The 17759-nt window shown below is 39.3% G+C and overlaps 1 protein-coding gene across 1 annotated transcript; it reads left to right on the top strand.

Moving 5' to 3' along the window:
- Window positions 1-13125: 13125 nt before the first annotated feature.
- Window positions 13126-17539, top strand: arf1 (ADP-ribosylation factor 1). The gene is made up of 5 exons (XM_061044917.1): window positions 13126-13230; window positions 14124-14311; window positions 14493-14603; window positions 14727-14851; window positions 15759-17539. The coding sequence occupies exons 2-5, from the start codon at window positions 14173-14175 to the stop codon at window positions 15915-15917; spliced, it is 534 nt and encodes a 177-aa protein (XP_060900900.1). The 5' UTR covers window positions 13126-13230; window positions 14124-14172; the 3' UTR covers window positions 15918-17539.
- Window positions 17540-17759: the final 220 nt, after the last annotated feature.

The raw sequence follows: 17759 nt of genomic DNA, 5'->3' as shown, positions 1-17759 counted from the left end.
TTTAAACTCTTATTTGAAAAGCTTTATATTTCACATCGTCATGAAGAGGGGGCAAATATGTGTAAGAGACCTCTTTGCTATGTAATGCTTTTGAGTGGTGTAAAGTATGGCTAACAAGCTGTATTGAAGAAAGTTGAAGTTCAAAAAGCATCCTATTGTAGCAATGCTACTTGGAGTGCAAGGTTTTGTTTGGATGTATTTACGAGGGATGTAATGTCCTCTAAACAGTGATACATTAAAGATTTGCATGACATGTTGAAGAACTCAAGTGTGAGAGATTAAATTCATGCCAATTTCTTGCAACTTTTTTTCTTTTTCTCAGAACAGTGTTTTACCACATGCAGGTGAAGTCAGGTTCAGCTGATGGAAACTAAAACAGTACGCATTTCCAACAGAATAAAAACCTATATCCCAGACTCTACTCACCAGTGATAATCGTGCTGTGAAGCCTTCAGTGGGCACAGAAGATAAAACAGTTTCCATGTTATACATAACATAAGGGTCTCCAGTTTAACTAGGAGACTGCCTGTCTGCTGATGGTTCCTCATTATGAACCTCTGTTGCTCCTGTCTTTGACTCCATTGTCTACTTAAGCACAAAATGAAACATCTCAACACAGTCACACACTTAGACTATAGATGAGTTTTCAGTCATGAAGACTGGCAGCTTTCGTCAGTAAAGCCCAAACATGGCCTACGGATTTGTAACAGGGCAAAGGAAGAAGAAAATAAAGCTGGACTGATAATTTGATTCCTTTGAGAGACAGCAGAAGCCGGCTGTGCTTTTCGGAGAAACAATAATAACAGAAAAAAATCTCAGTGATGAGAGTTGGGGAAAAGATGGAGCTTTGTTGTTGGAGAGAAAGACCTGATCTCAAGATAGATTAGGGTTTGGATGTGAATAGAGCCCACCACTGCTCCGGCTCAGCCGCTGGACCCCTGATAGTCTTTGAGCCCTGCAACAATGTCACCACCAGAGGCCAGGTCTCGCTGCTATCTAACCCCATTATCTCACAGAAAGATTGATACACACCCCCTCCAGAGTGGAAGCAACACAAAAAGTGACACTCTTCCGTTGTCATTCATGAGGTGGTTCATTAGTCTGCCAGCATCTACATCAAACTATATTTTTTGACAACTGAGCCTTATTACTTGGGTTCGCTTACTTTCCCAGGCGTAAGTTGAAATCCTATGGTATTCAAACACTGCCTCACGATGGGAAATAAATGAAGAATTGTTGAAGACTCCAGCCAGGTTCAGGTTTGGTTCAGGGACTGACTGGGAGGCTGCAGCAGCTCATTCCACACCTCGACCCCTTTGACCCTTTTCACACTAAGTGAATGGGAGAAAACAAGTACAAAACATGAAACAGATCACAGGATGGACAGAAACTCCGGCCCTGCAGCAACGCCGTTTTTTGGGGGTGAAGGAAATGGGCCCTTCCCATCAACAAGACCCACCTAGCAGCTTTGTCACCCAAGTGAGATGAACATTGTTAGCAGATAGTTGCCAGAAGAGGCCAAGGCGGCTCCACTTAGAAAGATGGCATCCTGACTGTGAGAACTTTGACACGGCCAGACTGCAAGAGGCATCACCCAATAACCATATAAATGGGAGACAATGGCCCTAATTGCAATCAGTGCACTCTTTTTTTTTTTTTTTTTTTTTTTTATGTCCTGAGTTTCACCCTGACATTCTCAGGAGGCCGCTGCATGCATTTCAATAAAGCCATGATGTTGTGGGGCAGAGCAGAGAGACATATATACAGTGGAGTGGTGTAAAGACCCACACTCTGCTGACATGATGCAGATCCTCCCACAGAAGCAACACTTGTGTTACAGCCAGCTTCTATTCTGTTTTGCTCTGCCTGAGGCTTTTTGATTTTTGGTTGAACATAAAAATCCCTGCGATCCCTGAACATGCAAAACTGTGAGATTATTCGATACCTGTTGCGTTAAATCTAAGTTTTGTCTGTAAGCCAAAGTTTAAAATGCAACGCTTTGATTCAAAACATTAGAAATGCTTCAAAAGTTTTTGATCATAGACCAAAGCATTTAACAATCTCAAAGCCGCTCTTGTCCTAGGATCATACACACCAAAGGTTGACAGGGCAAAACTGAATGAAAGAGCGGATTCCAGTGTGTGGGCATTTTATCATGTAAATAACTTTTGAAGCTGGTTTTTTGATGTCTTTGACTTCTTCTTCCTGAAATCAGATCAATCCCCTTGGGTTCAGTGCATGTCTTTAACACATCTGCCCATCCAGATTGCAAGATTTTAGACAAAAATATTTATTTTGAATTAAAAAAAACTTTTAAAAAAACACCCCTGCCATTGTCTTATTTAACTAATTGAAGCATGTGATTCCTGCTCTATCTCCTAAAGTATCAAGTAAAGTATCACATCTAAAGCCCCTCCCATTGTAAAAAAAATAAAACAACTTTATTTTTAGGTGACTTTTTCAAATACTAAGTGACGATATTTCTCACATCTATTTTCTAAATAAATAGATCCTCACAGCACTCACACCTCCATGCAACACTTCAGCCACTAAATTCTAACTTAAGATTCACCCACGTGTTGTTTATCACACAATACTAATCCCTTTTTGTCACTTTTGCATAAATATTACACCTAGAAAACAAAAACAAAATAAGTTATCTACAGAAAACTCGATGCATTGATAGAAAATAAACCTTTCTCTAATGGCTGTGTTGAAACATCTCAACATCTGTAGTCATCATGGTACTCATTATGGGTTTCCCTTTCACAGCCAGGGAGGGCAAGGTGCGAAGTATGTCACCCGCCTTGAATGAGGATGATAGGTTATCTACAAGATTTTTAAAGAGGCTCGCCATCATCAGAAGAGATGTGACACCTGTAAGCAGCCTTATCCCCTTTTGAAGTGCCTGTTTGAATTGTTGAAGCCAACAAAGGAATTTTGCCACCTCTGTAGTTACAAGGGAACATTAGTCAAACTGTGGAGATAACAAGGAAGGGAGGGGGGGAGAGAGAGACGTACTAGTGCACTACACAGTCTGCAGGTGTGTGTGTGTGTGTGTGTGTGTGTGTGTGTGTGTGTGTGTGTGTGTGTGTGTGTGTGTGTGTGTGTGTGTGTGTGTGTGTGTGTGTGTGTGTGTGTGTGTGTGTGTTAGATTGTCACACTGGCTGTTCAGTTTTTAAGGGGCGCTCTCTGTGGTCAGGTTTAGGGCTGTAAGATGTGGTCTGCTATGGTGGTGTTGCTGGTGGGGTATAAAGCCTGGAGGCATACAAAGGGTCATCATCCAAATTAATGTGGGCTGTGGTTGAAGTGGGGAGGTGGAGGCAGACACTCATTAGTCACCTTTTCACCTCTGCAGCTCAAAGCAGTTCAGCCTAAAGGAAGAGCATGTGCATGCATTTCTAGAAGCAGTTGTTCACACATGTGCATCTCATCCCTCTGGTGGGGTTGAAGTATTCACAAGGTTATTTATCCACTTCTGGAAAAGTAGGTTGATTTATACAGCGATACTATTATGTCCCTGTCTTTTATTTAATAGTAAACTTACAAATGAGTTTCACTTGCTACTAGACAGAGGTATTTTAGGGCCTTCAGAGGTTTTGCATTTTGGTCACCTCAATAAAACTGAAGTGCATTTGCTAAAACTGACTGTGTTTAGTTTTGAGCATGTTCAGCTTGAAGCAAGATAACACCCTCCAGGTTATAAATGAACTAAATTTGAAGTAGTAAAAACAAAGTAATAAGCACAAAGAAAAACTGCAGATTTAAATAAGGATCATGCTTCCAAGTATCGTCAGTTGCCCTAAATTTTACCCCCATAGTTGTGCTTTCTTGGCTGAATCCAATTACAAAGGAGAAATTGTGTTTTATGTGTTACAAAAATTGAAGTCTCCAAAGATGCTGATGAATGATTGTCATCTAGTAAGGATGGTGTCTAAAAGTTTGTTTTTCTTAAGCAGCAGTGAAGGAGGCCCTTATTTTATGCGTCACCATCGCCAAAATACAGTAGTTTTTAATTTTAAATGTTATATTTGTGGATTTCCATTTGTGGGGATTTAGCCATCTGAATGTTCAGTTTATCTGAGAAAAGACTGTCAAGGCTGGAAAACAGTGAAAAACAGTAGAAGTTGTCAAACAGCTACCTTGATACAAATAAAATGACAAGTAATAAACCTAGTGTGTAAATGTTTTAACATAAAAATCAATTCATTAACGCTGTCCCCTAATCTTTTTCTCATTCCTGTTTGGTGTTCATACAAACAGTACTGTAAAAGTTTTATTACTATCTTACAAGACTTCTTTGAATCTCACAACTAAAACGTGAGATTATTTTTGATGCATCTCCGTTTTCCAGATTCACCCGCATGTCCTGAGTGAGTGAGATTGGGTATATCAATTACAAGGTGGCTAGCAGGGGAGAGGAGCGGGGTTATCATTAGCAGGGTCTGGCGCTGGCCTCTGGTAGTTCCAGTAATTACCTCACAAAGGGTGGTGCTTGCCTTCCCACTGCTTTTCCCACACTGCACTGCAGGCTCAGAATTCCAATCGGCCCCAGACCTGCAATCTCCTCGGTTTTAGACAGCAAATTACTGACAAGTCCCATTCTTCACAGCACTGTAATTGCTTTTTAGTGCTGTTTTTATTGAGGCAACTCCAACCCCCCTTTGCCCTTCCCTCAATAAAGCTAAGTCAGGGAGGGGGCGAAGGGTTAATATAGATAGCATTAGTCCCTAATTGGAAGGTCCCGGACCTCAGAGAAGTTAAATACAAGTCCTGTCAATTTCTAAATCTCTGAGCAGTTATTGAGTTGGTATAACCTTGTCTCTGTGTAGAATCTCTTTTGTCGTAATTAAGATGAATGTTTTGTCTTTGATACCTATGGTTGATTGGTTCCATGTTGATATCAAAACGCCTGCAAACTCCGCAAAAATGCGTCTGTGTGTGTCTGCTCCAAAGAAGTGATATCATCAAGGCTCTTCACATCCCAAACAAAGAAAAGCACTGAGCATCTTGGCCAACCAACGACTTTAATCACTTTGTGTTGTCTTTCCCACCCCTGCGCATTACTCTCTCAATCTATTACTTTGTGGAAATCATTAGTCTCCATGTCAATACAAGCTCAGAGCAGAGAAAACATCTCATTATGGGACTTAAAGAGATCCGTAGCATTCTTGGCTCAGTCAAGCTGTTCTTCCTTTCTCCTGTGTAGTTACTTCGCTTTCACTGAGAGGACAAATTCTCAACGTTCCAATGCCGGACAACCAAACAGTGTCCATTTGAAATGAGCAAAAGAGAAGAATGGAACATGGCTGAGGGATTAGAGGATCTAAACAGGATAAAGGGATAGGAGATTCTCAGTGTGATCTAGTTTAGTTTGAAACATGTAGGGTCTTAACAAGGATTTGAGACTTTAGAATTAATTGTGTACCATTATTTACATCCTATGCAGTTTCAGTTTGCCACTCTATCGTCTTTGCTGCCCAAATTCTTCCCATCATTTTGTACAAGTGCACTCACATTATTTAACATTGTTGAGACAAAATGTGTTAATTATTTCATCATTCAGAGGCATCAATTTCCAGGTGGTTTCCCAAATTGTGTGTTAAGCATCACAATCAACTGTTTTCATGATACTAAAGTTAGTCTAATCAAGCAAGTTCATTGGACAAGAGGCCGGGCGACTTTTTACTAAATGTATTACTCAGCATCAGGTGTTGTGATACCATTAATCAATGTTACAGAAATTGGTCTTTTGTATCATTCATCAAGAGTGTAACTCAAAATCACAGAAGCCACCAAAGCAACTGCCAACAGACTCTTGCTTTACTGGTTGTGTGATAAATGAAAATGTAAAAATACTTTTTTCATGTTAACCGAATCACAGCCATGCTGATATTCCATACAGCAGCACTTTCCCTCAGGTGATATTCCTTAGTTCCAATTAGCATGTATGATACCTTCAGAGGCTTTTATGTTGTTTTTAACGTTTTGTTCTTTAGCTATTCCATAAGCCCTGACGTAGAGTACGAGAGTATGCACTAATGTTACAGCAACCACGCTTTGCCTGGTCTGTCAAGCTGCTACCTCTGAATTACACAGGCCACCAGAGCGACTGTCAATGGACTCTTGTTTCATGGAAATAAACAGAACATTCCTAATAATAACCCAATCCCAGCTGTGCTGATATTCAGTTCAACAGCACTCCCTGTTGTGCAATTTGTTTTAATTAGGGAAAAAATGATGAACACTTTAGAGAGGCTTTTTGTGCTTAAATAGAATCAAACAGCTAAAATAACATCACAAACAACAAAGAAACTGAATCTAAATAAATGTCTAATTTGGTTTAACAGCCAAATAGTGACCTTTTGTTTTTTAATCATATTGTGTGTTGGACAACCTGCTGCTGTAATGCCACAATTTCCCAGTTTGGGATCAATAAAGTAATTCTATTCTATTCTACACTGCTTCTATTTTCTGTCTGTGAAGCAAACGCGACTATACATCCGGGCTTTATTGTTGGAGCCTAGAGCAACAACCTGCAATTGACTCAGGTAGAAACCTAATTCGCCTGTGCCTTTATGTGTCCATCTCCCTGTCAGTCCGAGCAGGTTGACACCTCTGACCCCATCAGGGGTGTCAAAAAGTTTGTCAGAAGCCTTCAACAAAGTACAATGACAAGCCCTCTAATGCATTACCACACGAGTTCCAGCCAGAAATGAGAGGCTGTAGCTTTTCCTGCCTCAGGGCAGACAGGTGCACTATTGAACACATACAAACACACACACACACACACACGCACACGCACACGCACACGCGCACACGCACACACACACACACACACACACACACACACACACACACACACACACACACGCACAAACATACACAAAGAGGACGAGACCTTGCCTTCAAAATAATGATACAAAAATGGTAGATGGAAGACACTTCTTACATGTTGAAAATCAAATGTATAACATTGTCTAAATAAAGTCGATGCCTTGATATAAAGGAGTAATTATCACATGTGAAAATTATCAACATGTTTCTCAGCCTGGGGTGCAAACATTTGTATGTAATGTTCTATATATCTTCAAATTCATTATTCAAGCACTTCACGATTATCTTTGAGGGGATTACATAACTAAGAGAGATCAGTTGTCAGTGGCAATAAAAAACACCTACCTGGACCACCTTGGGAGCATGTTAGGTCTGTCACCGTAGGGCCTCAACCAAGGGCCCAGAGGACCAGTTACAATCAACGTGTCAATGTCATGGATGCCTAATTGTTGAAGAAATAAGAAGAGACTGCGTTACAAATCACTTACCATCAACATGACAAGTGAAATGATCCCAAATGCCAAATCTGGACATCTACCTTGTTTGGATGCCACAGGTTTTGGTTGGTGCTGGTTGTCCTCAAGCCCTGCTTCGACATGCTGTGCATTCCAACCAATTATCCAACCCAAGGTGCAACAGGTTCACACTTTAATCTTTGATGCCTCCTCCAATGGGATATAGCTGGATTTAAAACAGGGAACAGGGGTGGGACAACCCTTACAAACCTGTATACACAGCAAACATGAATCAACATCAAACTAACCCAGGGAGGGAAACAAAAAAGTCTTTCAAAGAAATACTTTTATCCTCACCATTGTTTCATCTTGCAATAGCTCGTCATAGCCAATGTGGATGCTTGAAGCCAGTTTCAAAGAAAGAGCTTCCAATGTCGCTTCAGATATTGCATATGTAAAGATGTCCTTTGAGTTCATGGAAGGTTGAGAATCTCCTGCTAAATGTAGGTCATTGAGAGGCTGCTGAGAACTTGGAAAAATCGCATGGTAACCTCACATCCAAACAAGTCATCCTTTTACGAGGAAATCCAGTTCCTTGGCATGGACGTTGTGTTCTATGTGTACCCTGCAAGCCAGCGATTCCCATTCTTAATACAACTCCCATACACACCAGAGGCCCCAATGTTCTTTCTAAGGAAGTGCATTCTTGTAGAGCTTGTCCCAACCATCTGTCACGGATGTCCCAGAACATCTCCCAACAAAACCAATGGACCCCACCAATACTAGACCAGTGGTCACTAAAAGAGTGAAAAGGTCACATCTGAATGAACAAACAAGATTTGAATTGCATCATTAGTTACAGAAGCACAAGTGTTCACAGTTAGAGATCAGGTGTTACATCAAGGATGAAAAACATAATTGTGCACAAGAAGGTTTTTTGGAATATTCTGATACATGCATAAAATAAACAGAGGCATGTTTCCTTAACTTTCTCTTGTAGTTTATTGCATTTCATAGCCTTCATTTCCTTACAATTAGATCACTTGTTTTCCATAAACTGTGCTGTCAATGTTCATGAGAACAATATTCACCTGATAATGACTCAATATGGAAGCTAAACATTTCCGCATGTACCCAGGGCGGAGTGCTAAATGTTATGTAAATCCCTTTTACGACCTTTTCAAGCTGCCGACAATCGCCATTCAAAGGTGATTGGCAGCCGACACCAGTGCACATTTATCCTTTTGCCCCTGGCGGTCTCTCTCTGTAGCGCCCCCTACTGTGAGAGGCGTGGGGTAGGGTGCCCAGTGGCACTTGTTGCCAATGGATAAAGCCAGCATGGATCCTCTCATGGCAGCGGTGCCGGGCGTTGTAATAATGTTCGGTTTGTTTTCTGCGTCACACCTCCTTTGGTACGTTGCCCGACCTATAATCCAGAACATGAGTCGCAGAGGGAGGCATCCCATGCCTGTCCATCCGAGTTCCAGCACTTCTTAGCCCAACCAGCTTCTTTGTACGACTCACACTACTGGTTGCCTGTGGGCCATTTCATAATGTAAAGCTATTAACATGATTATTATGAGTATGAAACCCCTCCCAACATAAAGTAATTCCACAATAAGTGGAATAGTGAAGGTTCACAAAATAAAAATAAAAAACACTTTCTTCTTATCCATACACACTTATGCATTCACACAATTTCTCTTCCTTTAGCCTCGTCACACACACACACCAGATCAGTGTTCCCAAGCCCCTTACTGAGTGTTTTTATCTTTGCTAGGCCTTGACTCAGAGGGGAGTAAGGCCCCTACTGAGATCTTAACCCACTTCCTGCAAAGCCTTTTTGGCCCCTTGGCAGCCCTCTTCCATTCACAAACAATCTTCATCAGCCAGACACTTCCTTTGATTAGGGCATGACTGACTCAGCAACTTCTATGAAAATTATCAGGTAATGTATACATTTCAGGAAATTTCCAAAAGCATATTTCTCCTGCAGCAAAGTGTCGGTTCTTTGAAAATCTCCAGTCCTTTAGCTATCTCTTCGGAGGCCATGGCCTCCAGGTGAGAATAGGTGTTCTGGGAACACATTTTGCACAAATAGAGAACGGATTAGGAAAGGAGAGACAGTGCAGTCGTGTCTGCGTGTGCGCATGTTTGTGCATGAAGTGTGGGAGAAAGTTGTTAAGCGTGTACACAAGTGGGGTAATCAGAATTGTTTGTGTTTGTGTGTTCCGGGGGGTTGTGCAGGGTGTGATATATACACCCCCTACTGTCCTTTTTCTCTGTCCACACATCACATCTGACAGTATTTGGGGAGTTATGAAGACGAAAAGGATAGAGGAGGAAGGAGCAGAGCAATTGAAATGGATATATTACTGCTGCCTGTGGAGCAAGGAAAGGAGTATTTCCCCTTGGATCATTATGTGGTACGTTGTTAATATATACAATGTTGTCAACCTTATAATCAGCTCTTTAGTTTTTTTGTTTAAACCATTAAGAAATAAAACGAGACTACTGGGGATGATCTTCAATGCTAGGATTTAGCAGCTGGTCACTGAGCAAAGTCAAAATATGTGAATAAGCTACAGCAGAAGATACATAAATTAATAAAATGTGCTTTGACAAGTTTCTTTGCAGGTGTTTGCCTTGATCTGTGTTGTTGCACCTCAACACCTGCACCTGTGCTCTGATTGTGTAAAGACGGAAATTGTGGGTTTGAGGTTTTGAGTTTGTCTTCTTGAGTTTTTCTACAGCTGTATGGATGATTTCTAAACCAGTCATTAGCTCCATTTTCTTCTTGTTGATATAGATTTTTTTGTTTTTGTTTTAAAGTTATATGGGGTAGTTGTAGTATTTGGAAATGAGGAACCACAGGACCGGTCAATGATTCAGCAGTTGTTCTACAGTGTGCTGTTTGGGTTTTTTTCCATTGTATATCAACCAGTTCTGTAGTTCATATTAGTCCAAATCATATTGTTAGAACCGAAACGGAATGACAGATTGATTGACAGGTTAATGGTTGGATTTGCTCACATGTTGTTTAAATGGAAGGTTGTTGGAATGATATTTTAGCTCATTATTTTAGAAAATGTTTTCAGATAGTCATAGGGACAGTTCAACAAGGAGAGGGAAAAGCTTTGTGATGAAAATGTGATGTTTTCAACATTTCAGTACTTGGCTAATATTAGCCACACCAATTGTCTAATTTAATGAATAGTAACCAGCAAACAGCCTGTATGTAATTGCTATTACTTTCCAAAAGAAATAGACATAAAAAATGCAAGTGGGATGAACTCAGGTGAGTGTAGAGATTTGTCAGCGTCTCGTTGGTCTTTCTATGGTTTTCAAGTAGTTTTTGCAAGGCTTTAAGGTTTGTTTGGGATCCTTGTATACACTTTTCCATAAAGATGCAAAACAGCATTTTTCTGCATTTTTCTCCTTAAAAAAGGATGTGGTCAGTTCAGTGCAACTCCAGAGGAGGGAAACTTTCCTGTACTTTACGTCCGTTATGTAACACTGGTTGCTTCATATACTGTGGCATCATATTCTCTCTTCCCCTCATTTCATAACCCCTTATGTTTCTGCTTTCAAACTTAGATTTATCAGTAAATATGATTCTTTTGACATCACTTTTGCTGACTTAAGTCTCCTGTTGTTCATTTAGCATATTCTGTGATTGAGATGAGGTATCTTTCTGTCTCTCTTTATAGCTTGATAGTATGATCTTCTGATGGTGTGGTCCATTTTGATCTTACTGATTCACTTTAGATACGACTGATTTGCGATTTTCTTTCTGCAAAGTGTGTTTTATACTTCCATGCACTGCAACTTTAGAAGCCTAAAGTCTAGCCATGACTTGACCCCAAGAAGACCCCTCTTTTTTGAAAATTACAATTGGACTCCTTACAAACCTTCTTGAACAAGTTGTGAAATCGCAAAATTTTCTCTGGAATTAAAACCATTTGTGGTCCAGGTTTAGGCAATACGTTCTAGTATCAGACCTACCATCTTGATTTTAGAAGTTGAAGGAATTCAAACATCTGCAAAAGAAGAAAAGATAAAGTCAATTTTTTTTTACAAATGTCGTTTATAATCAAAACTTATTAACACTGATTTATAGTTGATAGTGTGTTCGTAATCCAAACAATTGCTCCTCAGTAAACACCTCCCACACACACACACACACACACACACACACACACACACACACACACACAGAAACAAAGGAAGACTGCAGTTGCTGTGAAAATATGCTAAAAGCGATCTCTCTGGCATTTGGCAGGGCAAAACCACAAATTATTGTTGCAAAGTGAGACAGCATTATGGGCATTCACTGTGTGGTCCATCACCAGCTATAGATGAATCTCCCCTCCTGCTGTTCTTTGCTGCCCTTGTCCCCTCCTGCTGCCCCCTCTGCTGGGGGTAGCAGGCATAGTTGACCCTGGTTAAAATTCAACTGGCCCAACAATAACGTGGTTAGACTTTCACTTAATGGCCTTGTCATGGATCAGAAGGAGGTGGAAGTGGCAGAGTTTACAAAAGGAACACCACCATAGATATAGATGAAATTGTACTGTACCTTATTAGAGACTGCAGGTCATCACCAGGATGTACCTGCTTTTCCTCTACATGAGCATCATCCAGAGAATAGGCAAAGATTAAATAGGGCGCATATGACCATTTCATCCCTGAGTTTTCATACTCTTCCTATTCGGGACCACCTACATTGAGCCAGATTAGTTCCTAGACTCATACTCAGATAAAGTAGGGGAAAACATATTTATTGCATATGTGTTTAGTGTTATTTAAGGGCATGTACTGTGAATATTAAGATAGATGTCATCATGGGCATTACAGTTATAATTTGCACTTTAAAAAATAATGAAAAAACATCTTTACTTACTATGTATATTAAGCAGGAATACCTAAAATATACAATTATTAAGTCTCATTTAGGAAGTCATCATTATGTTACAAGAGGATCAAGAGGGCCATAGAAAACAGCTGAATGCTCAGGTACAAACCTAATAATTATATCTGAAATGTAAGACTTTAAGGTCCAGCTACGAGACTTACAAGTAGTTTTTAACTCTGAGGTTAACTCAAGCTAACATGGGTTAAGAACTAACATGGGTTAGAACACGTCTAAAACACATTTAAAATCATCATCTTCACACCCTTTGAAATAAGTTGTCCATTGGGGTTAACAATAAATGCTTCATCATTGTAAAGCAATTTTTATGCAGGTAAACATACATTACTAAATATTTTGGAGCGTGTAAATGTTTCACTGCGTAGTATTTTATCATCATCACATAATTGTTCTTTCAGTGTGTATTGTGGTGTTGTGTTTTGTTTTTGTTTAACATGATCTTGTCCTCCTCCTCCTTCTTCTTCTTCACCTTCTGGACTGTATTTGTCTCTTTTTCCTCATGTCTGTGCTTTCTTTTTGGGTTTGTCTTATATTTCTTTTTTGCTGCTGCCTTGCTCGAAAAAGAGGTCATTTGATCTCAAGCAATTCTGCCTGGTAAAATAAAGGTTAAATAAAAAAAAAATATGACTTCAGCTAGCCTAATTATGTTATTAAGCATTTAATATGACAGTTTTTAACATTGTCATCACTAGATTTTACTCTTGTGTTGGTGCAATGGTGTTTGTATGCCAATACATTGTTAATGAAATGTGAATACCTTAATACGTTTTGTATAGAGTTTTCAAATGCTAGATACGATTATTTTTTAAAAAATAAGCAAATTTACCGAAATTAAACAACTTCAAGAGACCTTGAACGTAGGGTGTAATTCTCCTCTCAGCCACTGGGAACAACAACACCTCTTTGCCGGAAGTGTTGACAGTCCTGCACCCCTGACGTGTCAAATCGCCATTTTTCATCCTGAGGAAGGAAACGCCTTGGAGAGAGAAGAAAAATATCAACTTTGTAAGTTTGAAAGATAGACTAATATTAAGGCAATTGAATGCAGTTTTTTTTTTGCGTAATATGACGGCACAAAAAGTCATTTGTTCACTAGTAAAAGTGTCTTGTTTTCCGCGTTTAAGACGCCAAGAACACCTTAAGAACAGCTGCCATGTTGTGAATTAGAGCTAGTGAGCTAATCTGTTATCCGAGGTACTCTTTGAATTTCCGTATTTCTGTCTCGTATCCACACATCTGTTGTTATTACGGAAAAACACTCAGTAAGGTTTTGGCTTGCTTGAATTAAGTGATTCAAACAAATGTGATAATTCCGAACTGGTCGGACGACTATTAGCATTGTACGTGAAATAATTAAGGAGCTAAAGTTGTTGCTGTTTTTAGTCAAGTAGTTCACATGTGCAGGATTAATGTCAAAGTAACCTGTTAAATCCACTTGAGTCGTATTTTACGAAAATACTGGGGTCATGATATTTGACACGGATGTTTCCAAAGACTCATTCCTATCGACTTAATGCTCTTGTGAAGATGTGAAGTGAAGCAAAGGCTGTAAAAAATGTGATATAAACTTGCTGTGCAAACATAGTACACATATAGTCATAGGTTGCATGGAAAATCCAGTCTGTTGCAGGTTTGCAAAGATTAGGTTATGTAGGCTGACTTTTTCTTGTTCTGTGCCACTTAGTGTCCCAAAATGCAAAAAAAAAAAAAAAAACAGTAAATCATCACATTTGGAAAGTTAGATTATTATAGTATATTACTCAGAATGAACACAATTGTTAATATTCTTTTCTTTTGTAATGACATGATTAAGTTTCACTGATAACATATTAAGTCACCTGCTTCCCTTCCAACCTGATTTTTTTTAAAATGCTGACTGATGTGTTTTCTCTCCTCAGGGTTTTTTTGATTTTCTAAACCTAAAGTAGGTTACCATCACGAGCTGCCATGGGGGGCTTTTTGTCAGCGCTCTTCAATATGAAGAAGGACATGAGGATCCTCATGGTGGGTTTGGATGCCGCTGGAAAGACGACAATTTTGTACAAGCTTAAACTAGGAGAGATTGTGACTACCATTCCCACGATAGGTAAGCCATGTACTTAAAAGTAGTATTGTGTGAACTCTTATGTGGCTGTTGCAATTCATTTTTTTTTACAATCAAATGCAATAATAATCTTCTTAGAAGCCAGATAACATGTGTTGTGTGGCCTTATTAGTGCTTAACTATATATTTCAGATATTGTATTATATTGTGTTTTTCCCTTCAGGTTTTAATGTTGAGACAGTAGAGTACAAGAACATCAGTTTCACTGTATGGGATGTCGGCGGGCAAGACAAAATCCGACCGCTTTGGCGTCACTACTTCCAGAACACACAAGGTTTGTTTTTCAAAACCATCTCCCCGACATGTGTTGGCTGTATGTGTTTTCTATAGTATTCCCTTAATGTACACTAAGAGCAATGCATATCAAACACACAAACTCCATTGGCTCCTGTTCCAGGTCTCATCTTTGTTGTGGACAGCAACGACAGAGAGCGAATTGCTGAGGCTCGTGAAGAGCTCATGAGAATGTTGGCGGAGGATGAGCTGCGTGACGCTGTGCTATTAGTATTTGCCAACAAACAGGTAAGTCGTACTTAATAGGGATGGGCATTTGGATTCAAGTATTATTGTTACGAAATGTATTGTTATTGCCTACTTCATGAGTTAAACATGTCACACTCTAAAGCTGTTGCTCTGAGGTGGCTGCTACGCTATCTATACTGTGCTGGTTATCACAACCACGTAGGATAAGGTTCTTACTTACAGATCTTATTGGGGAAAAAAGAGAGAGAGAAATTAAAGTAGTAAGTCCGTAAGTCTTTTGTGAAAACTACCTTGTCACCTCTTTGCAGATAACCTCTTATTTCACCGTGTTCTTATCAACAAAGCTCAACAGAGCACATCCCAGTCAATATATTCATCATAAACTTGCCAATATTGTTTTCCTAGTAACATTACCATTTCCTATTCCTGCTAACAAATGAGTTGACGAGAGATCGGCCAGTGTTTGTCTGAAGCTGTCTTCTCCTTTTTTTAAGGAAAACATTTTGGGGGAGAAAACTATGTCCTGATATACATGTTTACATTTTATTTAGCTTTCACTGCTTCAGCATTTTGTTAAATTTGTTGAAATACTTCACATACATCACTTTGGGCCTGTAAGTCACCATTCTGCCTGTTACGTTAGATAAGATGATGTCTGACTGGAAACATTGACATTTTGGAAGGGGGTTGCCTAGATTTATAATTTTTATAGATTCGAGCAGAAACTTACAGATTTAAGTTACATTACTCAAAACATGTTCATTAAACACATATCTTCATTTATCTGCATATTGAACAAAGAACCTGAGTATTTATGCCAACCCCTAACACTTAGTCTCGTTATAAGCAGGTGTATATTATAAACCGTTTCCTGAACATGTTCCCTCTCAAGCGTGATGAATTCATAGAGTCGGTCTTAAATGTGTTCTTTGTTTATTGTCTGCAGGACCTTCCGAATGCCATGAATGCAGCAGAACTCACAGACAAGATGGGGCTTCACTCCCTACGTGACAAAAACTGGTACATCCAGGCAACCTGTGCCACCACCGGGCAGGGCCTCTACGAAGGACTGGACTGGTTGTCTAGTCAGCTCAAGAACCGTTAATATCACCTGCTATCCAAAACTAGTCCAGTCCAGACCCTGGTCTCTCCTCTTAGTTACGTGGTCCAGAGGTACTTCACCAACAAACATGGCAAAGGAGGGGTTGATTTATTCTTGTAAAGATAGAGATGTTTTTTTTTTAATTGAAATGTAAATATAAGTATATTTGGTAATTTGGTAGCTTGTTACACCCTCTCAAATCATACAGTTTATGTCTCTTTCTTCAGCCGTATGTGCTTTGAAAATGAAAATGGAGGACAGGAATTAGAATTTACTAACCATTTTTTATAATGCAGGGCTTATTGGTGTATAAAAACCAAACTTTAGCCGTTTTCACATATGCACTCCGGACAATATCTAGATAATTACAGGAGGACCGCTCCGGAGATTCTCCCGACCTAGCCGTTCACATATGCTCCTCACAGCGGGGGGACTTTCCCTGTCAGAGGGGAGGGGGGGATCAGGCGAAAAATGCGGCTGTTTGCATTCACATATAGCCTAAAGCCCCTCCGGGTAGCCTAATCTCCGGAGTTTTTCAGGAGATTTCCACATGTGTGAAAATGGTGAGCACTGATGCACTGCTTGCTTCTACTGTAGTTACTTTAAACAGTGACTACATTTTCTAGCTCACCAAATTACCATTAAGTAAACACTGGTTTGAACTTCTTTTTTTTTTTTTTTCTTCCATTCTTAAGTAAATCTGTCTACTGTCCTCGAACACTTACCAGCCTTTGTCGTACAGTATGTTTGCCTTTATGGAGATATGCTGCAATAATCTCATATCTACCTGCTTTATGGGTGTTTTAAAGGTAGTCTGCTGAGTCAGCATTGGACTTTTATATTTGACGAGACTCAGGATTATCATATGTTGCCTTTGTAATACACTTGTTGGAATGATGTGGTCTTTAAGGAAATGCATATCAACATGGTGTTTACATCATTAGGCTGCACTGAAACCACTACTCTACTGAGAACTCACTTCAACACTCCCCGTTATGTAGCTTGTGTCAGGTTGTTTAGCCTTAACACTACAATGACCATATTGTCTTCACCAAAGGCTTTAACTAACAGATTATGCATTGTGTCTTTGAAAAGTTTAAAGCTGTTTTTTTTTTTTTTTTTATCGTAACACAAACAAAATGTCAGCCAAGTGTTAAATATGGTGTCAGAGTTTCTTCCTGTGCCGCTCCTGTCCTTTGGGTCAACAGTGGGACACACAGTTGCCTTCTCATACAAGCCACGTGATGTCATTTCTTTTCAAACAAGGTATGGGTGTGTGTGTTTTTTTTTTTTTACTGCTCTGAAGATGTCTTGGGGATGCATTTAACAATGTTCTAAACTGCCTTAATATTTGAAAACTATGTTAATCTCAAATGTTTGTTTTCTATTTAAAGTTTTTTTTTTTAAGGGAAAATCACTAATTAAAATATCGGGATGAAAAAATGTTTCTGCTGCTGATTTTCATTCTAATTTACTCCATGCAGAAAAAATGGTTAATGATGTCTGAACTTGATTAATCACATGCGTACTTTATAATTTTTAACTTCTAAATATAATGTATTTTTGAGATTAGTCAATAAGGTCAAGCACTAGGTAACTAATAAAAGATGTAGTAGCTGTTGTCATTCAGACTTCTGTTTTATACAATTTTATAAATCCAATTCTATTTATTATTAAATTATATTTTATTTTTTTGTATGTTTGGACAAGCACTGCCATTAACTGAGATCCATTTGGAACTATTATAGGCGGTTAAAGGTATGAGGCTCTGACATTTTTAAGACCGGAACTATAACTTCATAGATAAAATACTCAAATTTAACAACAGACCTAAAAATCGGTGTC

Source organism: Labrus mixtus, chromosome 8 (genome assembly GCF_963584025.1).
Source record: "Labrus mixtus chromosome 8, fLabMix1.1, whole genome shotgun sequence".
Classification (NCBI taxonomy): domain Eukaryota; kingdom Metazoa; phylum Chordata; class Actinopteri; order Labriformes; family Labridae; genus Labrus; species Labrus mixtus.
This window is presented reverse-complemented; position numbering and strand designations above follow the sequence as displayed.

Excerpts from the sequence above, each read along its gene's own strand:
- arf1 (XM_061044917.1), top strand. The coding sequence starts at position 14,173 with ATGGGGGGCTTTTTGTCAGCGCTCTTCAATATGAAGAAGGACATGAGG. Across the intron at positions 14,312-14,492 it reads GACTACCATTCCCACGATAG|GTTTTAATGTTGAGACAGTA; the intron begins GTAAGCCATGTA and ends TTTTCCCTTCAG. Across the intron at positions 14,604-14,726 it reads CTACTTCCAGAACACACAAG|GTCTCATCTTTGTTGTGGAC; the intron begins GTTTGTTTTTCA and ends CTCCTGTTCCAG.